Genomic DNA, 25,790 nt, shown 5'->3' with positions numbered 1-25,790 from the left:
CCTGAAGGGGGGTCCCCTCCTCCTCCTCTTCCGCTCCCCTGAGCCCCCGAACCGCTTCTCTTTCGAAACTTAAGGGGCAGCTTCCTCCCAGGCGCAGCTTTACGCCGAGCCGCGAGGGGAAAAGAAGCGCGCTTCGGCGTCGCCGGCCTTTCCCTGCCGGCCCCTCCCCGTCGCCCTTTGACTCCTCCGAGGCAGGCGGAGCGGGGGCGGAGGAGACGCCGCCCTCGCAGCGCGAGCAGCAGCAGCAGGCGGGGTTGGCCGGGAGGGGAGACGTGGCCCGGGCCGGCTTCTTCCTCCCTCGCTCTCTTTCCGTTTGCACCGCCGCTATGGCCGCCTCCTCCTCCTCCTCCTCCCACCACCACCACTCCACGGCCTGCCTGGCCCTGCTGCTGCTCGGCTGCCTCTCCTTAGGCGCGGGCCCCGCTCGGGCCGAGGGGACGGAGGCGGGCGGCGAGGCGGACCCCCACGCGCGGCACCTCTACAGCGCCGAGATGCTCCGCCATGGCGCCCAGAGCGCGCCGCACTTCGTCATGTTCTTCGCCCCGTGGTGAGCGGCGGCGGCGGCCTGGGGAAAGGGAAGGGGGTGGGCGCGCGCCCAGGTCTGCTCCTCCCGCTGACGTGGCGGGCCGGAGGCGCTGTTGGGCGGGGGTCCAGCCGGCTGGGGTGGGGGGCGGCGGAGGCTCCTCCTCCTCCTCCATCATCCTCCACCCGCTGCCTCCCCAAATGCGCACACGCGTCCAAAGCGGTCTTTAAAAAGTCTCCACGAAGGCATGGGTATTTGTGGAGAAGTTGGCGGGATCTCGCAGCAGCAGCCCCCTTTTTAGTAACAGCTGCATCTTCCTGCACGACAGCGGGTTGGACTAGATGACCCCCTGGATCCCTTCCGACTCTACAGTCTTCTGATTCTGTTAATCTAGCTGTGCAGCCTCTGCGCCCTATTCCTGGGTGCGGTTGGGGAGAGAGCAGGTGCTCTATACCACCTCAGGGGCAGGAAACCCGCAAGGAGGTTTTCTTTCCCTGCAGAAGTAGCTGCTGCAGCCTGCCCCCACTTGTGACTTTTACCCTCTGTCCCCAGAGAGAGTTTAATGGCATTACCGTAAGCTGCCCTTCGCCCGTGGGACCCGGCAGGGTATAAATACTAGCCATGTTGGTACCTGTCTTGAGGCAGTGTGCCTCTGAAAGTGGGTCGTTGGGGTGGATGGGCAAGTCAGGAGAGGGCTATCAGCGCTCAGGTCTTGCTTTTGGGCTTCCCACAGGGATCTGGTTGGTAAGAAGAACAGGATGTTGGGACGAGGTGAGCAGGGCTCTTAGGTTGCTAAATGAAGAAGTTCATGGGGGCAAGTTATGTCGGATTGATTGGTAGCTGTAATACCCGAAGTAGCTCATCACTTATCTGTGCGTGCATTTTAAGTGCAGGTGTGTTCAGCACAGAAGTCGGGTAACTGCGCACACAAATGAGCTATGCATATGTGAGCAGTGTACATTCTGGAGTGGAGGCACGCAGAAGATTGCAGAGACAACTTCTGTGAATAGAAAAATGGCAACTTCAGGGTTGCAGATTTGTTCACACATTGCTAGCCTACAGAAAGTTTTAGTATTTTGTCTACATTATTTTTTTTAAAAAACTTTGCTGTTTTTCAAGTGTCTTAAAAAAGAAACTGAAAAAATATGTATCTGGCCTAACATTAAATAGAGAGTAAAGGGAAAACTAATGGAGGGAAGAATTTGTGCCTTTTATACTTTTTTGTTCAAATTTTCATAGGTATACAAAGGACCCATAGAAAAATCATTTCCATTGTTGCTGTCATTGCTGGATGCCATTCACAGGTCCTAACTGACCAAAGACAAAGCAAAAAATACACACACACACCCTGGAATCTAAACAAAACAGCAGGACATAGCATGATAACCTCTTTCCCCTCTCCTCCCCTCCTTTAATTTGAGCCTAGCTCTACTAGAATTTGGGCCAGAACTTGTTTTACTGGTAGGTCTCAGACCAGCTCTATCATTAATAAAATGCCATTTTTTAACACTGAAAATTCATAAGCAGTGTTGCATAGGCCTCAAATAAAGCCCATGCAAAAGTGGTTTCCAATCTATTTTCTCTTAAGGCAGCTGAGGCTTCTGCAGTAAATGCAAACAGCTAATTAAGAATTCACATCTTTCCTAGGTCTATGCCTCAGGGCAAAGAAAAAGGTAAATAGAAAGAGCTCCTTCTGAGACAGAGTCTATATGCACAGATAATCTTGCTCTGAGATGTTAATATAGGAAGTGTTGATCTGTACAGAGCTCCTGGCAAGGCAAAGCAGGAGACGTCTGGCGTCACCCAACCATCTTAATAATTGAGAAGTCTTCAATCAGCACTGAACTGACTTTAAATTTTTATTTTTAAAGGGGTAGACTCCTAGTAGGAATTGCGCTGCAGATCAGGAGCTTAGTCACCACTTGGGTTACGTGGGGGGCAATTTCAAGTAGCTAGCAATGGCCTAGTCAGGTTGCCCCCTTTAGCTCCAGTAGTATCTCTGGTCTCCTGTGTCCCCACTTCAAATGTGAGTTTATAGCTATAAAGATAAACGGGGGAAACATGAAACATTAGCACAGGCTTTCTCCTGGTGTTCCCACCCCTGCCCCCTTCATCCAAATGAGGACTATGTTGAGTCCTCAGGTTAAGTACTTAATTCGTTTCGGAGGTCCATACTTAACCTGAAACTGTTCTTAACCTGAAGCACCACTTTAGCTAATGGGGCCTCCTGCTGCCGCCGCGCCACCGGAGCACGATTTCTGCTCTCACCCTGAAGCAAAGTTCTTAACCTGAAGCACTATTTCTGGGTTAGCGGAGTCTGTAACCTGAAGCGTATGTAACCTGAGGTACCACTGTAATCCAGAGGTTTTCAATTCCTCTTTCTGCAATACAAATAGGCGTCTTCTGTGGGTGTCTTCACATATACAACTCATTGTTATAAAGACAGAACTTGAGCATTTCTTCTGCCATGAGATGTGCAATCTGGGTTTCCCCACCTTCATAACAGGGAAATGTCCTTTTAACATGGGAAACCAGGGAGTTGTTGGACTTCCAAGACCTATCAGCCCCAGCTATCATAGCCAATGGTCAAGGATGCTAGGAGTTTGAGTTCAGCAACACCTGGAAGGCCACAGGTGTTGCACACCTGCATTATGTGTTATACTTGAGGCATGAAAAGATTCACTATCCTTTGTCTTTCTCCACACATGCCTTGTGGTAGCCAGAGGGACACTTGGTGGGGTGGAGGTGGAATTTCCCTATGTGTGCAAGTGATCCCGTACTGGTTGTAACATTTGCAAATAGTCATTATGTGACACACATACTCACACACACACCCCAGTCATTGAGTTCATGGTCTTCCCTCGTTTTCCAAGATGCTTCTGGGTACACATCTAGGTCTGTGACCATAATTAATCAATTCATTCAAGCTGGCTTGCTAGAGGGTAAATCATAATGTGAGCTTTGGCCTTTGCAAAAATTGCTCTGAAGGGGACAAAGGAACCCTGGGAAAGGAATGAGTGGACCATACATCTCTCTAATGCACCATACAGTAATTCCAGACTTGTGTGGTCTTGCACCAATCAGTGTGGAAGTAAAAAAAATAAAGGGATGATTTCTGCACACTTGGGGGAAGTCTTTGAAAATGGATACTACTTTGTAAAATAAAAAGAAATGTCGGGAAGCCCTAAAGCAGCTCAATTTTGACTTCTAGGACCTGTGGAATGTTGACAGTATCGGTTTAAAAAAATAGAAGAAAATGGAGGGAGATGGAATTGGTCTGCTTGAACTCCTAACCACTTATAGATATCCTGGATCAAGGTCAGGGTGACACATATTGTGAGGTTAAAGAAAAGTGCCTTTCCTAGACTTTTACAGAGTAGACCTGATGCTTCTTGTCCAGTGATGGTGTTGATCAGGCTTCCTCAACGTCTGCCCTCCAGATGTTTTGACACTACAATTCCTAGCATCCATGACCACTGGTCCTGCTAGCTAGGGATCATGGGAGTTGTAGGCCAGAAACATCTGGAGGGGCGAGGTTGAGGAAGCCTGGTCTTGATTGAACTTCACATCACCTTGATGATTTGATTTTCTTCAACATTCACACTGTTTGCTGTTGCAATGCATTCTTATTCAAAGCAGCATTATTATGTTTGGGATCCAAAGAAGTACTTTAGACACACAAGTAACTAACTAATGTCAGAACAAATGCTTAAAACTGCTGAGTGTTTGTCAAAAGTAATTATTAATAATAGTAGTAATAATAAATGTTTGAGGCACATTAGTTGCTAGATACAGTGGTTTCAGACTTTGCACATTTTGGGAGTCCTTTCCATTGTATCAAGTTTTGTGCAGGAAAACTGCTGTCTCTCTCTCATGGAATTCTTGCAAGATGCTGAGGTTTCTGGGATGTTCTAGGCTATATATCATTTCTCATCACTGTTAACTCGCGTGAACTAAGATTGCATCAAGTACGCTCCCTTGGTGGCACCCCATCTGTAAAGGAGATGAGAAATCTTTTAGAGAATCTTTCCGGCCATTATTGAAAATACCTATAAGCTTCCAAGGAACCTGAGTGTTTCGCCAGAACACGGTTTGAAAAACATCAACTGAAACCTGAAATCGGACCAAAGCCCAGCTCCCGGGCTTCTGTGTGGTTGAAAATGGAGATTCTAAACCATATGCAGCTGATTTCAGTATTCCCTGTAACAAAGGAAAATGAATTCATTAATCTTCTTCTTTTTTACCCCAGGTGTGGTCACTGCCAGCGCCTGCAGCCAACATGGAATGATCTTGCAGACAAGTACAACAGCATGGAAGATCCACAGGTCTATGTCGTCAAAGTGGACTGCACTGCGGATACGCCACTGTGTTCTGAGTATAGTGTCAGAGGGTACCCAACGTACGTTTAAAGTTGCATTAACGTTGCATCCGTTAATTGTTCTGCGTATCTCCTTTAGGCCCATGCCAGCATGAGGGGGGCAGTTGCTTTTGAGTGCTTATAGTGTAGCATTGTGGTGAAATGCTAAATGTCAGCAGGCTCGTCTTTTTTGCCAAGTGCATGGAATGTACTGTATTGTGTATTATACATTAGATTCTGTTTCTGGGAAGGACCAGAATCCTCTTTTTCCCTGTTTTGTGAACAGACCTTCTACCTAGCAGCAGCCCATGTAGCAATCACAGTCATTGTTTTAAAAAAGCCCTCTTAATATTGTTGCTTTGTTTTCTTAAATTAATATCCTGCCTTTGTTCTGTTATGGAACTCAAGGCAGCATTTATGAGGTTCTTGGGAAATCTTCCATCTAGGCACTTAGGCTAGGTGATAATATCAATATATCATCCAAAACTGGTTTGATGTCCATATCGTGACATCAGTTTCATAATTTTTGACCCTGGCAATAGATCTTGAATCATGATGTGTCTCTCTGTGTGTGTCTGTGTGCTATTCAAAAATCACTATGTGGGGAACACTGAAGTCAGCCAGTGCTTCTCTCGATTCCTGCAGCCCTTGTTAACTCTGCTGGCTCAGCTCTCACCTGCCTCATTCAGGGTACAGCGAACCACAAGAGCAGGCAATGGCAAAAATCATGATGCAGGAGAAACCGTGAAGCCAGAAAATGCCCCTCCTAGGCACTGCCCAGACCTGCTTAGCTTCAGCATGGTTGGTGGGCTTATGTGCCCTTGGACTGTACCATGGGATTATGTACATACATATTTGCACAAGGAAATAAAAGCAATGGGCTGTATTCAACTAGCTTCTGCTCAGAGTAGACCCATTGAAATTAATAAACCTACGTTAGCCATGCTCATTAACTTCAGTGGATCTAGACTGAGGAGTACTAGCACTGAAAACCTTCCAATATTCTGTTTCTGTTTCCTCCTTGCTCTTCTTGGGTTTTAATGAAAAGTGCAGTGAGCACACCCATATGTTTGCCTGTGCATGGATAAGAGGAACAGCTGTGCAAATGTGCCAAGGTGATGCAAAGGTCTTATAGCTAGCAGAAGGTGGTTGAATTGCTCCGGTAGGTTGGGGTGAGAGGACCACACCTCATCTGGTATAGTAATTACTGAGCATTTCCTTTTCCAAGGCCTGTGTTCATTTGCTAAACCAGGAAGAACCTAATTGACGACACCCTGGAAGCTTCTTGGCAAGGGTAGCCTGTTAGATGATTCTGCAGATATAGCCTCTCTTTGATGAGCTCTTCCCTGCTGTGGGGCGTGTATACCCACAGCCTGGGCAGACTGAATTTTCATGAGGTCGGCAGGTTCTTGATTTCGTACTTGCTGTGAATTATCCAACGCTTTATTGGCAGACGGCAGGTAACCAGGACTCCTCACTCGACGTGTATGGGCAGATAGTGATGGGCCTCTGGCCTAAGTTTCTTAACATTTTTTTTCACTTTAGATTTCTTAATATGCTGATATAAAATGTTTCATAAGAAGACAGGTGTAACATTCAGCAGTAGTCATAATGGGCTCTTTACTTGTAGTGTGAGAACCTAGCCTTGCAGTTGGGCTTGTAATACATATCTTGCAAGTTTAAACATGCAATTGGCTCTGTCCCTTTATGTTTTAGGCATGCTGTCCTCAAATATATACGTGTGTGTGTGTGTGTGTGTGTGTGTGTGTAAGCAGAGTTTATATTAGTAAACGCAGGTGGTGCTGTGGTCTAAACCACTGAGCCTCTTGGGCTTGCTGATCAGAAGGTCAGCAGTTCGAATCCCCGTGACAGGGTGAGCTCCCGTTGCTCAGTCCCAGCTCCTGCCAACCTAGCAGTTCGAAAGCATGCCAAACAAAGTGCAAGTAGATAAATAGGTACCGCTCCGGCGGGAAGGTAAATGGCGTTTCCGTGCGCTGCTCTGATTGGCCAGAAGCAGCTTAGTCATGCTGGCCACATGACCCGGAAAAACTGTCTGTGGACAAATGCTGGCTCCCTCGGCCTGTAAAGCGAGATGAGCACCGCAACCCCAGAGTCATCCGCAACTGGACTTAACTGTCAGGCGTCCTTTACCTTTTTTTTCCCCTTGACATTACCAAGAAAGAGCAATACAAGCAATTTTAAAGCAGTTGCAGAACTGCTCCATGAATTGTTTGGGTGGAGGTGCAAATATGCTAGTGACGTCACAGGCGCTAATCTATAGTTTGTTTTGGGTACAGAAGGTGGTACTGTTACGTTTTCACGGCAGTGAAAGGGCATTCAAACTATCTGCATCACAGTTAGATTTGAAGCTGTCTTCAGTTTTTGCAGAGAAATTGTAACCTTGGAAAGCCTAATGCCATGCTACTGAAATCAACACAACTGTGAAAAATTAGGATTAAAGAGACCACCCTGAGGAAGGTTCTCTGAGCTGGGACATGACGGGAAAAGTACAGTCGTTTTCAGAATGTTTCAACATCGCATGACCTTTAAAACATTTGCATTTGTTGTCTTGCATTTGCAGCCTGAAACTGCTTAGACCAGGCCAAGAAGCTGCAAAATACCAGGGACCTAGAGACTTTCAGTCACTGGAGAACTGGATGCTGAATACACTAAAAGAAGAACCTGCTGTAAGTGATCAAAGAGTCCTTCTTTCAGGAGACACAAAATAAAATGCCATTCAAATGGTTTTTTGTTTGCTTTTAAAAGAGTGCAAATACAGCATATCAGTTACTGAATTATAAGGGGAGCCCATAGAAGGCCAGAAGGCCATACGTTTTGCATTTCCCCCCTTAGAGAATGTGTTAGAAAATAAAGAATGGATGTGATGTGGCTAAAATTGGACAAGATGAAGGTCTGGGGCCTTGTGTTATCCAACCTCTTCCTTTAATGATTTGAGCTAGGCAGTGATGAACAGCCATCAATAATGACCATGTTTTTAAAAACCAATGCCGTTCACATTGAAGGGAAATGGTAGCTGAATGTGGGTATTATTATTTTTTTATCCTTCATTCCTACACTGAACCAAATGCAAGCTCTCCTGGTTAGGTGTGGGCTAAGGAAGTAAACTGGTTGAACTTGGAGCTCTACACACACACACACACACACACAAACACACTCTCGCTCACTCACCCTGCATCCCCACAACATGCCCTCTGCTGCTGCTGCTGCTGCCAGCATTGCTTTGTTTTTTTCTTGAAAGTTGGCTGCCTCTCATTTGTTGCTCTAGGAAAATAAAATTTATTGATCTGCAGACATAACATACAGTGTGTGTGTGTGTGTGTGTGTGTGTGTGTGTGTGTGTGTGTGTGTGTTTGGGGGGAAATAATTTCATGCAAGAAGTAGTTACATTTGGATGGATGGCATGAGCTGTTTTACAAATGTGTATATAGCACTTTAGCTTATAGGTGTGTACTTTTATCTGAAAATGCGAACGAGTGTTGTCATGTTTGCAGTTGTGAGTATAACCACAAACTTATACTTGCGGTTTCATTATGCATGCAGCTATATAACCAGCTGTGTCTGTCTTGAGATACAATAGCGTTGTTAATGTAATTTTCCTTTGTACGATAGGAGAAGGAGTCTGAACCAGAGTCTCCCAAAGACCCAGAATCAAAGCAGGGTCTATATGAGCTCACATCAGCTAATTTCAAAACGCATGTTGCAGAAGGTAACTTGATAGTTATTGCTACAAATCCTTCCTTTTTTAAAAAAAATGTTCTTTATATTTCATAAAGTTATGTAACAGTGGTACAGTGTCCCATAATGAATAGGCTATCTAATGAATCTGTGTAGCAGAAATGAGATTTCATCTTGAGAGTTCCTGGGTCACAGCTCAAGCATTGCTAATGACACTTGCCATGTTTTGAATGTTCATATCCCAAGTTTTGAAGCCAAGTTACAAATCAACCTCATGCCCTCTGCATGTAGCCACTACAACAACTCATTTCACGTAGGCAAGTGAACAAAGGACAGCTCAATTGGTAGAGCATGAGATTCTTAATCTTGGGGCCATGCGTTTGATCCCCACATTGGGCAAAAAGATCCCTGCATTGCAGGGGGTTGGACTAGATGACCCTCGTAGTCCCTTCCAACTCTACAATTCTGTGTTTCTATGAAATCAGGAAGGTTTTAGTTAATGGTTTCAGAGCAAGCCTGAAACCGTGGTTGGATGTTGGCATCATGCCCTGCATTGTTCCAAAGCTATAAACCATAGTTTCCCAGTTCGGATGCAACTGAAGACTTCCTGACTTGTTCACTGGTTTGTGTGAAGGGGAAAGCGAAGAGGCTGTGAGCAGCCAGGTCCTCCTTGCAAGCTTTCTATAGGTATCTGGTTGGTGCCTACTTTCAGCTTACTAAGATGAACTGTAATCCTCAGAACTCGGCTGTTAACCTGTTGCTACCCAGGACCTGATGCTTGCCAACATACGTCCAGGGCAGGTGGAGATTGCTCTGAGCCTTCTTCAGACCCAGTGAGACCAGTGGTTCAAGGAAAGGCCTTTTCCCATCCTTGTTGTTCTGGCACCTCCAACAAACTTTCTCCACTGAGAACTCCAAAAGGCCATCTGATAACCTTTCACCTGCTGATAACCTCGAGGCTTGCAAGACTCAGAGGAGATGACGTTTTAGAGGAAACATTTTGGAATCAAGATGCTTTAGTAGCCTTGTGTCATGGGTGGCGCTGTGGTCTACACCACTGAGCCTCTTGGGCTTGCCGGTCAGAAGGTTGGTGGTTCGAATCCCCGCGACGGAGTGAGCTCCCGTTGCTCTGTCCCAGCTCCTGCCAACCTAGCAGTTCAAAAGCATGGCAGTGCAAGTAGATAAATAGGTACCACTGTGGCGGGAAAGTGAATGGCGTTTCCATGCATTCTGGCTTCTGTCACGGTGTTCCGTTGCACCAGAAGCAGTTTAGTCATGCTGGCCACATGACCCAGAAAGCTGTCTCTGGACAAACGCCAGCTCCCTCAGCCTGAAAGTGAGATGAGCACCACAACCCCATAATCACCTTTGACTGGACTTAACCTTCCAGGTGTCCTTTACCTTTTACCTTTAGTAGCCTTGTGTAAAAAAAAGGAAAGTGCTGCATGAAGTTTTTGACTACAGTGTAGTAGAGAGGAGACTGGGGAAGAAGGTCAGGCAAGGTTACCTTGCTTATCTTACCAAGGTTTCTAAGTGGTTATGCTTGGGGACGTATGGAGGAAGTGACTGGGAGCTACAGGTGGGAGCGAGCCCCCTGTTTCACACAGGGCAGCTGTGTGATGCTGGGATCAGGATCCCCACCTCTTGAGAATGGAAACCCAGTCATGGCAAAGAGTCGCAGTACACCTTCAAGTCTTGTTTGTCTGCATAAAGACAGACACTTAATCACTGCTGAAATGAGTGAACTGAGCCCTGTTTATTTACATACGCCTTGTTTTGTTTTGTTTTTAGGCAATCACTTTATCAAATTCTTTGCCCCCTGGTGTGGCCACTGCAAGGCCCTGGCGCCAACTTGGGAGCAGTTGGCCCAGCACCTTGAAAATTCGGGGACTGCCAAGATCGGCAAGGTAGGCTTCGTTTACAAGGCCTTAAATTGAACATTATGTACTTGGACAGTAACATCTATGATGGGAGAACGCTGTTTGCTCCATTAACCCGCAATTAACTTCATTTACTCTGCGGTATAATACCCCTGGCAGTCCATTTGCACATCTCGGTTTTTAAAAAAAATTCTGGTGCCTTGCTTGTTTTGCTGGAACCTGCCCACAAAATATTTATCTTACCTGTGTGTATGTCACAGGGCAGCTTACTCATGTAAAACCTTTGTACCCGGCCTTTCCACATTTAAAAAACCCCATAAAAATAAAAATCAGGACAGTTAACAGCAAAATCAGACACGTTATCTGTTACAGAAACAGTAAGTAGCAAACTGCTTACACGGGAGGGATTCTTACTCTTAGTGGGCAAGTGAATGAGTGGTTAATAGGAATATAGCCATACCAGGGCCTTGTTATTTTAAAGAAGGAAAAGGCAGGGTCCCTACAGCTTACTTTTATGATGATGGAGCCCTTCTTTCCATCTTCAGGCAGATGTGTGTGGGTGTTGGAACAACTTCAGCTAACTATAAAAACAGGAGTGTAGTCATATTGTTAGCTTTCTGGTGGAAAAGATTGCTCTCCCAGCCTGAAATGTTCAACTGGGTGCATGGTTAATAGTTTAGACGAAATAAAGTATTCGGGGTCTGTTGGGAGACAAACTACACATGACATTGGAAGGAAAGTCTGATACTTATTTTGTGTTTTTTTAATAAAAAAATCAATATTTTCATTTTGTTTTTCCCAACTGAGAGCAGGTTTGCAAGGGGGCAAATAAATGCTTGTTGAAACCAACACAGACAAGTGTTCTGCCTGCCTTCAAAAATATTGAGTAACACCAAGCCTGTTACACTTTAAACCCACTGAAATCAATTGGATCTAAACTTGCCGAAACAACATGTCCTCATTGATTTCAATGAAGCTACAAAGTGTAATGGATTTTGGATGTAATCCTAACCCCGTTTACCTGGGAATAGGCCCCATTGAGTTCCATTGGACTTACTTCTGGGTAAAGTCCTGGGTAGGATTGTGCTGTTCGTCTGGATCCAGGCCATTGTGCGAAGTGTTTGCAATTTTGCTTTTCAAGGGTGTTTGGACTGCTGTTCTCTGATGTCTCCATTTCCCCACCCCTTATTTCACGCTGGTTAGCTGGTAGTGTTGCTCTCAGTGCTGGCCCTACTGCATATTGCCCTCGTCATCCTAATTTAGTTCTTTGTCATGTTGTTGTTGGTTCGCCTTGATTCTCATTTACTTTCCTGCAGCTATCGAATAAGCCACACTGCTTGGTTTCTTCCTCTGAATTTTCTCTCTCTCTCCTTGCTCTTCCAGTCTCTCCAGTTGACTGCTGCCTTTGATGTTCTTCCTTAAGTCATTCACTAGCATTTCTCACTCCTCCCACCTTGAAGGTTGTAGTGGCAAGTCATCTGTTCTCAGCTTCTTGCTTGCTCCAGATTCTTGATTTCCCCTCTTCTAATTCTTCCTCTTGTTTCCAACATAAGAAGAGCTTGCTGGATCAGGCCAATGGCCCATTTAGTCCAGAATCCTGTTCTTATAATTGTCAACCAGATGCCTGTGATAAACCCACAAGCAGAATTTGAGCCCAAGAGCACTCGCCCCTCCCGTGGTTTCCAGCAACAGAAGCAGAGCATTGCCATCATTAGTAGTCTTTGATGTCCTCCCTGAATTTGCCTAATCCTCTTTTAAAGCCATCTAAGGTTGGTGGCCACCACTGCCTCCTGTGGCAGTGAGTTCCATACTTTAATTGTGTGTGTTCTTTTCACTGCTCCTTTTAATTTGTGGGCTGCTGTGATTTATCACCATCCTGTTCATCCACATCTGACTTTTGAGTACAGTACTGGCTTGCTTTCTTCCTTTCTTCCCTTCCAATTCTTATTCCTGTTGGTTTCACTTTAACCCTCATTCTGATAAATTTGCTCGGCATTTTCTCTGTCTTCAAGATTCCCTCCTTCTGCCACTCTCACTTCTCGCATCTCCCATCCATTCTGCTGTTTGCATCTTAGACCTTGTCTAATCGTTCCCTACGAATGGCTATGGATGCCATTGCTTATGCCGCCAAAGCAACGCCACCCATGCACAGCTTTTGATGAGGAAAGGCAGGCAAACAAGGGGTTTCAATAAATACATAAATCACCCTGCAATAGCTGCAGGTTTAGGGAAACCCTAAAAGGGGACTAACAGCTTACATTTGTTGCTTAGTAGGCAACAAATGCCGACTGATGGGGGAAAACTGAGTGAGACAAGGGAACAGAGTGGAAGAGGGCCTGGCTGACTGAATGGAGCAGTGAACAGGAGCTGGTCTTGCTGCAACGTTTACCCCAGGCATAGGCAAACTCCAGCCCTCCAGATGTTTGGGACTACAATTCTCATCATCCCTGACCACTGGTCCTGTTAGACAGGGATGATGGGAATTGTAGCCCCAAACCTCTGGAGGGTTGGAGTTTGCCTATGCCTGGTTTACCCCATGCACCTTAGCCTTTCTTCTCTTCCTTCTCATGCTCCTTTTGCTTCTGGGTCTGAGCTCCTGGATGCCCCTGGGCCAAATTTGACTTGATTAGCATTGGGTTTGCTACTTCATGCTCATCATTATCCTTCTCCTCTGCTGTCCCTTCATCAGTTTCCTGTAATAATTTTGTCCAACAGCTTATTGATTTGTGCTCTTCATTCTTCATTACTCTCTAGTTCTGGCTGTATTCTTCATCATCATTATTATCATCACTATTTTTTACCCATCTTCTCTGCTTTCATTTCCTGCTGTTGCTTTTCTTCTTCCTTCAGTCCTTTTGACCCAGTTCCCCCTCTTCCTTATTTCCACAGCAAATACTCCATCTGTTCCTTCCTCTCTAATTCTATTTATACGATCTGAAGAGAAACCAGAGTATCGTATAAATCTTGTTCTATTTTCAGCCTTTACCTTTCTTCTCACCATTCCCTGTTGTGCTTTAAACTTGCTGTGTCTTCTTCCAATGCCCCCAGAGCCTATTTGAGGGCAGGACAGGAGGGGGGGAGCCCAGTTGCACAAGTGCCCTGTTGCTTCCTTGCTCAGGGCTTCCACTGATAGGACTTGTTAGGTAAACCCTGCCCCGTGGTTCCCCATTTTTATTTTAAAAATAAAACCCCTCACCTCCTTCCCATTTCTATCTTTCTTTTGTTATCCAAAGTACTTGAACAACAGCACCCAGGTTTTCTTTTTACAACAGTTCCTTTTCCATGCTGGTATTCAACGTCTGCATTCTATTGAGACGGCCCTATATAAAATCCTCTTGCTCTCATTGATCTTGCCTCATGTTTTGATACAGTTGATCCCTCTCTGCTCCTTAGTCCTCGGCGTTATTTGGGGGTTTGTTGATAACTCTCCTTTCTTGGCTTCCCTCCCATCGTGACCTGTCCTTTTAAAGCTTCCTTTAATGGCACTCTTATTTCTCAGTTTCCTCTCTGAACTGGTTTCTGCTGAGCTCAGTCCTTAGATCCTTTCCTTGGCATTGACTCTTGCTCTTGAAATTCTTACACAGTGCCGTCCAACTCTGCCTTTCTCTTCCTTTCTTTCTCGCTGTGTTCCTTTCTCTCTCTTCCCCCTTACAAAAAACATCTCAAGAGCCTTGCTGGGGCAGCCTGAGTCTTCATTAGCCCAGCAGCCCTGTTTCCAAGGGAGACCAGCCAGGTGCCTTCAGGAAACCTAAAGCTGGCCATGAAGGCAAGGACCCTCCCCTGTTTTGTGCTTACAGCACCTGCTTTTCAGAGCCAATACTGCCTCCTAACACCAGTCTGTCTAATGCTTCCAACTGTCTTCTGCTGGGATGTTGGATCATTATCGCAAACACTGTATACAAAGGATGGAATTTGTCATGTTTCCCCTTAAATCACCTTTCCCCTTCTCTTTCTCTTTCAGTCAGCAACTTCACTCTTCAGTCTTCTCAGCAAGTTAAGAGGCTGGGCATTGTCTTTGATCCTTCTTTCTCTTGCTTGGCTCACATTACTGCACTAGCTGAGGTCTGTCGCTTCTCTCTTTTATGATACTTTTTTTAAAAAGCACCACACACACACACACACCCCATCTGATCAATTGGTTCTACCTAAGCCCTTATACTCTCCCTTTTATGTTGCAAGGGTTATTGTAATGCTTCCCTCACCAATCTCCCCACTTAAAACTCTTCTCTCCATTCCCAGCTCTTCTGCTCATTTAACTTTTTGTTTGGTTGTGTTTCAATCATGTTACACCTCTTCTGTGTTTTTATCTGCACTGGCGTCATCTATTGGCCCCATGAGTCTTATTTTGCGTCTCTTCACATTTCTACTCCTGCTTTCTCTCTGTTTTCTTCCTGGGTCCTTCAATTCATTGAACCTATTAAGCTGTCCGTTCTAGCTATGCACTTTGTCTCTCTTACAGCTTCTAAGGCATGGAACTCCTTCCCCGTTACATATATGACCTCATATGTTTTCTTGCATTCCCCTCCCCCAAATTTATTTCCTTTGATTATATTTTTCAGGTTTTATTATCACTCCTTTTACTTCGTTTTAGTTCATAGCATGTTTTCATCTCTTCGTCCCAGGTCCTTTCTTCTTTCGTTCCATGGTTTTTTAGATGCAACCCCAAGGGCAGGAAAATGTGCCGTTTTCAATCATGTGCCATGCCCGGTATGTTTAGCTGCTTTATATAAGTAATCATGGCGACACCCATCAGCAGTTGTGTCTCTTTTTTTGCACAGCAGCGAGAGTTAAATATTTCAGCACACCTGCTGACAGCTTATACCTTTACTTTGTGAAATTCACAATGGCCTTTTTACTTGATACTTGTGTGGTGTTTCAGGTGGATTGCACACAACATAATGAAGTCTGCTCGGAAAACCAAGTGCGCGGTTACCCAACCCTCCTTTGGTTCAGAGGAGGAGAGAAGGTGAGGTTATTACGAAGCTTGCCCCCTTTATTCAGTTTCCTAGGTTTACGTGATGGGATCGGTTACGTCACTTTCAGGCCTGCCCTGGAATGGACTGTGAAAGCCCGATGGTGTAGTTTGTGAAACTGAATCTTTATGAAGCCACAGGTCATAGGAGCTGTGAAATGCCGAGTAGAACAAACATGTCGTTTTATACACACACACAAATATAATGCAGACACACATATATACAAATACCTCCAGCTTCCACTACTGAGCTCCTGTTTTCACAGAGGTGTAAACCATCATGTGTGTTGCCTTTGGACAAGGCTGAAAAGGAGAATATGCTCCAGTCAGTGGAGCATTGAGTCCTTGTGGATCTTCCTCCTCACCGGGGTCTGGTGGGGTGGGGTGATGGAGGGCATGAATGAGTATCAGGGGAAATAATAATCACCTTGCTCCCGGAATGTGTGCTTTGGTTTCAGAGCACTTGCCTTAATTCCTGGCCCTTCCTGTTCAGTTATTGTTCGTTTGAAGGGGTGACACAAGTTTTAAAAGGAGCTGAAGGCAAAGGGCCTTCTTGGTAGTGGCGCCTGCCCTGTGGAACGCCCTCCTGCAGATGTCAAGGAAATAAACAACTATCTGACTTTTAGAAGACATCTGAAGACAGCCCTGTTTAGGGAAGTTTTAAATATTTGATGTTTTATCATGTTTTTAATATTTTGTTGGGAGCCGCCCAGAGTGACTGGAGAAACCCAACCAGATGGGCGGAGTATAAAGAATATTATTATTATTATTATTATTATTATTATTATTATTATTATTATTATTATTGCATGGATTGTGCCTTTAGCGCTCCCCCGGTAGTTGCACAGCTCCTTTCAAGTTCCCTCTTGTTTAGGGCCTCCTATACTCATGGAAGCTCCTCACGCCTTTTAGAGTCCTGCTAACTCAGGGTTCTAGACAGGTGTGAAATTTCCCAAAATTTTGAAGCTGCTTTTTCCTCACAGGGTGGTTTTGTTTTGTTTTGTTTTTTCTGGACGGGTAGGAAAAAATAGGGAAGATGCAAAGTTTTATATTCTTTTTAAAAGGAACTCTTAACTTACTGAAACTCTCACTCTGTTACTCAAGATGCATTAAGATTTGCAAGGATCTCTTTCTTGGCAAAAAGCAAAAAACTTAAGCTGTGGAATTCAATAAACCAAGCTAATGAATTGATAGGATGATATAGATATGTAGCAATGAGTGCTTAAACGTGAACATCTTCAAATGGGGATTCAAGAAAGGTTTGCTAAACTAAATGATTCACATGTTGTCATTGTTGTTTTGTAGGTTGACCAATATAAAGGAAAGAGAGATTTGGACTCTTTGAAAGAATATGTAGAATCCCAGCTAAAAGACGCCAAAGAAGCCTCAGGAGATGCTAAACCTACAGAAGCACCGTCACCACCTAGAGAAGCAACTCCAGAAGAAGAGGCAAGTCCTAAATCAGGGGTCAGCAAACTTTTTCAGCAGGGCGTCAGTCCACTGTCCCTCAGACCTTGTGGGGGGCTGGACTATATTTTGAAAATAATAATAATAAATGAATGAATTCATATGCCCCACAAATAACCCAGAGATGCCTTTTAAATAAAAGGGCACATTCAACTCATGTAAAAACACAATGATTCCCGGACCATCTGCAGGCTGGATTGAGAAGGCAATCGGGCCACATCCGGCCCCCAGGCCTTAGGTTGCCTACCCATGTCCTAAATAATACCTCTTAAATGTTTTCCCCGAACTCTAAAAATTATTCTTACGATTTTGCTGTCATGCCTCCACTAGGAATCTGGTTATAACACTTGATCAGAATTTGCAATAAAGCTGTTGTTGCTTTTTAAAAAAGTGTGCGTTGACTGCTGCCAGGGAGCTGTGCATTCATGTAAACGTGCAGAAACATATGTACATATGTCGCTATACTGTGTATATCAGGTTCGTTTCTGAATAAAATGGTTCCTGGCCTCTCATCCTTTTGTGTTTAAAGATAATATATGGATAGATAATATATGTAGCTGAATAGAAAGGTGTTCCCTTCCTATTGGATGGTATATGTTACATTTCCTGTAGCCTCTTTCTCACTTAAGTCACCATCCTTGTGACATCACAGCTTGTTGCCAGGACAGAGGTAGTCATGATCAGATTCTGCCCTGTTTTGGGTTGGCACAGCAAGAAGGCAGGGAGCAAATGGAGGGGGACGATGGGACTACAATAAAACAGGAGGTGCAGAACAAGAAATTTGAATCCAGAAAATTAAAATGATAGTGATGTCCATTTAGGCTGCAGTACTCATATGAGGGGTTTTCAAGGAGTGCTTGTGCAGATTGCTTTTAATTAGCTCCTCAGTGACTGTAGCTGCATATGTGTCTCTGAGTGCCACCCTTTCCCCCCTTCTAATGGCTCTCACCTGATGGTAGATGAACTGCAGGGAAAACAATTGGCCTGGCCCAGCAAGGGTGCTTTGTGGAGGGGGAAGCCAGCTCAGGGTGTATTGAAAAGCCTCATGTATTGGGTGGAGGCTGGGAAATCTCCACACTGTGGCATTTGTCATGTGATGTGTGGCATGGCTTCCTCTATGCACCCCTTTTTCTTAATACAACATCATAGCAGTGGCGAGAGACTTGTATCACTTCCAAGAATGTTTGAAGCCGCTTGACTTTCACCTCCCTTTCCTTTGACAGGGCAAAGTCCTTTCCCTCTCTGAAAAAGACTTTGATAAAGAAGTGTCTCAGGGGATCACCTTCATTAAGTTCTACGCTCCATGGTAAGTTTTCTGCATGAGGATTTTATTGATTAGTAGATCAACAAATGAAGTGAATAGATAAATGTTTTCAACAGAGAAAACATTTGGGATTGCAGGTATTTGAAATTTTTGTTTCTGTGCTGTTGCTGCTGTTGTTCTCCTCACTTACTTATTTCCACCTTTAGAGTCGGATAATTGTGACCTTATTTACCTGTTGGTAGCATTTATCCAGAAGTGAAAACTAGTTTCCATCTGGGAGCTATTCTTTGCCTCCTTGTCTTGTTAGAGATGAGCTGGAGGTACCCCTGGCAGACCATTAATTTGCTGGCTGTTTAGAGTCTACATGCTAAATCAGGCCTAGCAAACTGCATGTCAGATTAGCCAATGGCAGCACCTTTACCTGTTGCAGAAGGGCTTCTTCTCTTTCTTTCATTCTGCAACTGCTGGGAGGTCTTACCGGTCAGGAAAGAGAAAGGACTTTGCGCCTAACAATGGTGGTGCGCAAGAGGATATCTTCTTTATCGCACTGCCGTGCTGCGAAGATCCTCCCGTCTTGCAGTTGCACAGGAAAACCACTCTCTCTGCTCTTCAGAGATGGCTCCCTGAAATGCAGAGAAAGCACTGTTTCCACTGGATAGGACAGAGATAGTCCTCTCCTGCTAGCTCAGTGTTGCAGTGGTCAGAGAAATGGCTATCTCAGCACTGTAGTGATTGCAAGAGAAGAAGTAGTTTTCCTCCCTTTCCTCTCTACGATACGATAATCTTTATTGTCATTGTCCCATATAGAACAACGAAATTGAAAAAATCTACATCAGAATCCAACAAGTCTGCTATCTCTGCTATCCCAGCCTGGTTAACCCCCTAAAAATTCTGATAACCCATAATTAGATGCAATATACTCCCATAGAGACTACTGTGCTATGCTGTGGTGGAGAGGAAAGTTCTACTTTCCTTGCCCCTCTTCCCCATCTACTTTTCTACTTTGATTCTCAAATCTTTAAAAATACATTTTACACGTGCCCAAATCCTGCTGAGATTGTCCTCTTAATGTACTTGTTCCCAGGCCTTTGCGTTGGATGTATTTGATTTCAGGCCATAACAGTCTCAAGATTTTGCATGTATGACATTTTGTACGTCTTGCTTTATAACATACAATCTTGCCTAAAAGAATTCTGCTGTTCATGCTACATAGAACCCCAGGTTTAAGCATGTTTTATTTGAGGGGAGGGGTATCAGATCTGATTTATTTGCCATAGGTACACAATTGGTACAATGAGGTTGGGGGTCTGGTTCACATACGTGTAAGTCAGTTTATGAAAGTATGACTTGTTTATATTGAGAAACATTGAGTTGGCTCCTCAACTGATTTCACCCAGTCTAAGAATGACACAGTCAAGAACCAACCCGTTCTATCTGATGGACTAAAGTTCAGTTGTTAGAGTTATACCCCACTTCTCCACTCACATCACAGCAAACAAAATTGCCAGGCAAAAGTTATGTTAGATCGGTGGTGACTTACTGACAGATGTGTGCTTGCTGTAGTCATTGCTTGATAAATATGGTGTGTGGATCGGCCCAGAGACTGGCTGAAGACCACCTAGTGACTTGATGGCCAAGCATGGATGTGAAAATTTATTTAACTATGGAAGTGGTTCGGTTCTTGATCTCATGCAGTGCTAGCTCCACCATACTGTTCTGTGGTGTCTTTGCTGGCTCCTGGAGTCTTCCCGTCTTCTTATCCTATGCTATTGCTGATAGTAGGGAAACCTGGAGTTTGGGAAAGTTGTTAGCAATATGACACGTAGGTTGTCCCTATGCAATTCACCCACCAAGCCTGCCACTTAGCAGGTGGCACTTAGATGAATGGCATTAGGGGAAACTGGTCTGGTCTTAATTATTTACAGGTGAGAAGGATACACGTGAAAGAGAGGAGATACCTGTAGAATTCACTGAGCTCTTCTGCAAATCTTAGAGCAGAGCTGCATTCCAAATATAGCTTCCATTCTCTCCTGACTTCATTCTAAAAAGAACCATGCCGCAAGGATGCTAAATATCCAAAAGTGAGGGCTGCGTTAAAGATATTCTAAATGCCACCTGACCAAATCCACTCTCATTTGGCAACAAGTTGTTTCCATGAAAAGCTTCAGCTCAGGCTAATGTTTACTACACAAATAGCCAGTAGCCTATTCCTGGCCAGCTAAATTGTGTACACAATTATAGTTCATTGTATACAAATTGACCTTTTTCTCTTGCATGTCAGCTGTTTTATGTTTGGCTAAGCAACCGCTAGTTCTCTGAGGTCTCCTTTTGCCCTTTACTTTGTTTTAAGTAAATATTAACATTAAACTGAACGACAAGTAAAAAGCCCATCTCATCTTAATAGTTTTCAGTACATATGGTCAGTAGCCCTCTTAATACACACCCTGTATATAGTAAGAGACCTTAAAAATGATTCCTTTTGTTTCCTAAGGCAGGGAGCAGGTTTTTAATATTTTTATAAGCAGTGCCTTGAATCAGCTACTGACTGGGAAAGTAGTGCAGAACTTAATGTCACAGCAGTGATAGATCAAAAATTGATTTACGTGCATAGGCTTGATGGCTGCCAGTTTGCTAACATCTACTTTATAATAACAGGGATAGTATATTCATGCACCAAGTTGGTTTGCAGGTTTATTGCAGTGCAGCTTACTGTGGACATGCTGTGGCCACAATTTAGTAAGTGTTTAGACTCTTTGCAGTGGAGCATCAGTGGAGCATCAAAGTGCTTCGCTTGTGACTGGATTGCATGCCATGTTGTTGCATAACACAGACTGGGTGTTCCACGGGAAGCAGGTCTGTTGTAAAACACAATCCTGCATCTGCCCCTATGCAAATGCGACTGGAACATTAGATGGGCATTTGGATTGGCAGAAAACATTAACCATCCCAGTACTTGCCTGGTTACTCTGCTGCGTCTTAAGATAATTCTGTTGCTTGCCAGGTAAGTTATGGGATGCAGGGAGGAAATTAGCAAACCAGCAACGTCCTCATATATAACCTCACAATATTTGGACCCTCTTTGGTTTATGGAGGCAGTTTTTAAATTTATGAATCTGTTACAACAAGAACGGACCAGCAACAGAGGAATGAATATTAGGTTTTTCTGGCGAGGTAACTTAAAGGGTTGGGGCACTAGCTGTGCTAGAGTTATGATTTTGAAATAGACCTACTTCTAGAATAGCAAAGCCACTCCTACTCTTCCTCTAAAAAATAGCACCACCTTTTTTGAGCTAGCGGGAGAAGTGATGGGTAGTAAGCATATTTTAAATTTTAGACTCACTGTTGTATAAACAACACGTCAGAGGTGGAAACCTTGCTTTATTGCTTTCTGAGTTTTAGGTAAGCTGGAGGGCTGTGGCGTGAGGACATTTTGCTTCACTAATTTCAGCTAGAACCTACTTAGCAATAGGTGGGTTTAGGGCTGTGGCTTCAGAATTGTTTGCTCAAATGGTACGTTATTTCCTAATTTGATGATTATGAGACATCATCTCCCCAACTTTAAGGAAACCTAGGTTGTTAGAGGAGGGCACATTTACACCACAACAGAAAAAGATGAATTATCAGTGGGGTTTCCCCCCCTTAAATTGGTAGCCAAAATTAAGTTTATTGCTGTCTCCGTTCCTTTCACAAAGCACTTGGAAAGCAGTAGAGTCTCGTGCTTCTCTTCAAGGAGACCTGCACCCTCCTAAGGAATGAGGAGGGCAGGGACTCTTCCTGACCTTTTGCCGAGCCTTGCCTCATCAAATGTGGGACAAAGTGTTATTTGTAATTTTTGGATGAACTAGTGCTGCCTAAGAATGGTTGAAGTAGATACAACTCAATGTTTTTTGGTGTTGTATGGCCATTGAAAATGATCCAGTGTCTCATGATTTTTCTTAATTTGTGCTTTTTATTTGAGATTCTGGCTTGAAAAGTATTGTTTCGTACTTTAAAAATGTTACTTAAAAGAAACAAACCTCTGTTATATATTGAAAGCTACATGGGGATTTTTTATTTATTTAAAAAATGATATATGCTTTCATGCTAATCCCTCCCCCCAGGTGCGGTCATTGTAAAAACCTGGCTCCCACTTGGGAGAATCTCTCAAAAAAGAACTTTCCAGGACCAGTAGATGTCAAGATAGCAGAAGTCGACTGCACCATGGAACGCAATGTCTGCAATAGATTTTCCGTAAGTATGGAAGCTAGATGACTTTATACTGTGTTTCTGCTTAATTGTTGAAATTGCAAGTGTGTGGCTGCTTGGTTTACAGTTAACTTTCCAAAGTACCGTATTTTTTGCTCTATAAGACTCACTTTTTCCCTCCTAAAAAGTAAGGGGAAATGTGTGTGCGTCTTATGGAGCGAATGCAGGCTGCACAGCTATCCCAGAAGCCAGAACAGCAAGAGGGATTGCTGCTTTCACTGCACAGCGATCCCTCTTGCTGTTCTGGCTTCTGAGATTCAGAATATTTTCCCCCTTGTTTTCCTCCTCCAAAAACTAGGTGCGTCTTGTGGTCTGGTGCGTCTTATAGAGCGAAAAATACAGTGATTGGTGTCTGCTACAGGGAAGAATGTGTACAGAATCTTTTCACTATGGCTTGTGTGAAAAGACATGAGCTAAAGCTGAGGAGTTTCTACATAATGTGCTTATTGTACCTGCTTAACCGCACTATGTGTGGTCAGATGTGGTTCTGAAACTACAGTGGTACCTCTGGTTGCAGACAGGGTCCGTTCCGGAGGTGTGGTCGGATCCCAAGGTTTTCACAACCTGAGGACTGGTGCTGCGCATGAAGCAAAACCCGGGTTTGCCACTTTCGCATCCCGAAGTTTACGTAACCAGAGGGTTACATAACCGGAGGTACTACTGTACTGAATTTAGGGTGTGGCTGTGGGGACGCTTTGAAAATGGCGGAGGTAATCTCCAAAGCTCCACTGCACATACAGAGTTCTCAGTGTAGCCTTGATCATGACCAAGCTCCTTGAATACATTTCATTCTGACCGTGCTTGACCAGAAACCTCTTCCTAATTAAACTACATACTGATGGGGACCACTTTTCTGGCAGGGCTGGGGGAGTTGAATGCGTTCTCTGTATGTTAAAGGTATTTCCCCTCTCCTGGCTATCTCCAGCTGTTGTTTAACTTCAACTTAAAGCACCTTGCAATCCAGTTGTGTTGCTGAGAGAGGAGGAGGAGGGAATCAAATCAGTCCTGATGAGAGGTTTGTGGGAAGGGAAGCAGGAAGCAACAAGGAAGGGGGAGCCTTCCTGCTGTATGGAGATACCTGCCGCCTCTTGCTGCTTTTTTCTTTTCACAAATCTCTGACAGCTCCATGCACCAGGAGCTTCCTCCTGCTGGAGGAGGGAGGAGACTCTTGGGCCACATGCACACTACACATTTAAACCAGCACTGGCACTGAATTGGGATCCAGATTATGGATACCCAGGAGCGTCTGGGCCTGGGAGCCCCCCCCCCCCGGGGCCTTAAGACGCAGCTTCCACGGGCCCCGTGAGGCTGGGTGCCAAGTACCCATAATTTGGCATTGGTGCCAGTGTAAACCAGTATGATAACCTTAACGGCTTCCCCCAAAGAATTCTGGGAGCTGCACTTTATTTAAGGGGCTGAGAGCTGTTAGGAGATCCCTATTCCCCTCACAGCGCTACAATTCCCAGAGTTCTCTGTGAATAGGGATGGAGTGTTACGCCACACAGGGGAATAGGGGTCTCCTAACAACTCTCAGCACCTCCCAGAATTCTTTGGGGGAAGCTGTTAAAGGTTTGTAGTGGTTTAAATGTATATATATAGTGTGGCCTCTGGCGAAGCTTGAAAACAGAAGGAAGAGAATAAAGCCCAATTTAATACTCCTCAGCAATACGAGCAGTTCTTGAGGCGCTTTAAGCTAAAGGTGGAGAATGTTTGAAGAGAGAGATTATCGTAATTTACAGAACAATTGTCATAAGCGTACCTTCCACTCAGGAGATTAAGCAACCCCAACTACTCACTCTGTCTTATTACAGGTCTTGTGTTAATTTGCTCATGTTAGGAACATGGGGCCACCTGTTGAAACTCCCTTCCATCCAGCAGTGACGTAATATATATAACAGATTGTTTTAAATTCTCAGCTTTTCTAAAGAGGAAGTACAGGTTGGCAAGGATGATGTGTAGACACCACACACACAAAAAAAGAGATTCTAAGCCGTGCCATGCCCACTATTAACTGGCCATATGTAAGAGCCTTTTGCTTTTGAGTCGGGACATACAGGATTGCAGTTGCTTTCTCACCTACATTCTTTTCTCTCCTTATGAAGGTTCGTGGCTACCCAACACTGATGCTTTTCCGTGGTGGGGAAAAAGTCACTGAGCACACTGGAGCCAGAGATCTTGAAACACTGCACAACTTTGTCCTGGGGCAAGCAAAGGATGAACTGTAGAAAACACGTCTGTTTGGATACTGCTCCTTAAGCTGTGTCTGTCCAGTAAACAAGGGAGTTGAATCAAGGTGTGCTGGTACCAGATTTCCAATAGTGGTCATTTGGGAAACTGAATGTACTAAAATGTGGTATTCCTGTGTGTGTTTGTTTCCTCTGAAGCCCTACTGTGCTGAGCTTAAGGGAAGCTTACAACAAGCAATCATAGTTCAAATTGGAAACAGTTTTCATTATTAGTTGTGTTAATGAACTTCCATTTTGTCCTGGTAGTCAGTTGCCTTTTTGTATCTAAAACCAGTAAGGAAAGGTTAAAATTAAGGGGGCCTGGTAGATGATGGCAGTTTACACAAGTTACAAACTTACTACATGCAAAACTGCACATTGTAAACCTTATTTCTGGCAAATCAGTGCTTTTTAAATGTCTCATCAATAGAAACGTCAAAGGAAAACAAACACACACACACTTTGGAAAGATGCCCCTGACCACTGCTGTCATTTTGTGTTCTCTCATCATGAGGGATGTACAACAAAAAGCAATGGTACTATGTGTGCCTGCATTTATTACTGAACCATGCCATTTGTCAGGTAGTTTTTGACAGCTCAAAGACACAATAGTTCTGTTCAGCCATTTGCAAAGAGATTTGGCTCCTTTTGTGCAGACCCAGATCATGACCGGCCATCCCTTTTTTAAAAAATAATAAATTTTTAAAATTATTTTAAAACCTAGAGATGGGATTTTTTTTGTTACTTCAGGGGCTGTAGTTTATTAATCATGGTTAAACAGCCTCTTTCCAGGTAATATAAACAAAGGAACAAAACCTACCTATAAGTTTTTCCAGGTGGTCTTTCATTCTGAGTAGCTTCTCTCCAGCCATTCCCCCTCCTTTCCAGTTTGGCATTCAATATGACAGACTTAAAGCCAAAGAATTTCTAGTGCAGGTACTGATAGACACTTAAACTACAGCAGCAAACTAGATGCTGGGGGAAAAAATCTGGTTTATATATAAACATTTATTGCCATTTTATTGGGGGAGTTTTCAGGTATGTACATAGGCTAGATGTTTTCTCTGTAGAAAGATGCTGTTGCCATTTGTTTGTTGCAGATGGAACAATGCAACTTTCATTAGCCATATCTACATTTCTAATTTTTGTACTGTACTTTTG

General features: G+C 44.1%; 1 protein-coding gene across 1 annotated transcript; it reads left to right on the top strand.

The window, feature by feature from the left end:
• The first annotated feature begins 288 nt into the window (after nucleotides 1–288).
• On the top strand, nucleotides 289–24,696 carry TXNDC5 (thioredoxin domain containing 5). The gene is made up of 10 exons (XM_081206505.1): nucleotides 289–547; nucleotides 4,773–4,922; nucleotides 7,462–7,567; nucleotides 8,511–8,607; nucleotides 10,368–10,483; nucleotides 15,336–15,422; nucleotides 16,734–16,877; nucleotides 18,119–18,201; nucleotides 22,260–22,389; nucleotides 24,507–24,696. Exons 1-10 carry the CDS (start codon nucleotides 327–329, stop codon nucleotides 24,627–24,629), a joined length of 1,257 nt encoding a protein of 418 aa, XP_081062631.1. The 5' UTR covers nucleotides 289–326; the 3' UTR covers nucleotides 24,630–24,696.
• The last annotated feature ends 1,094 nt before the right edge of the window (nucleotides 24,697–25,790 follow it).

This window comes from Podarcis bocagei, assembly GCF_964188305.1.
Source record: "Podarcis bocagei genome assembly, chromosome: 8".
In the NCBI taxonomy this organism is placed as follows: Eukaryota; Metazoa; Chordata; class Lepidosauria; order Squamata; family Lacertidae; genus Podarcis; species Podarcis bocagei.
This window is presented reverse-complemented; position numbering and strand designations above follow the sequence as displayed.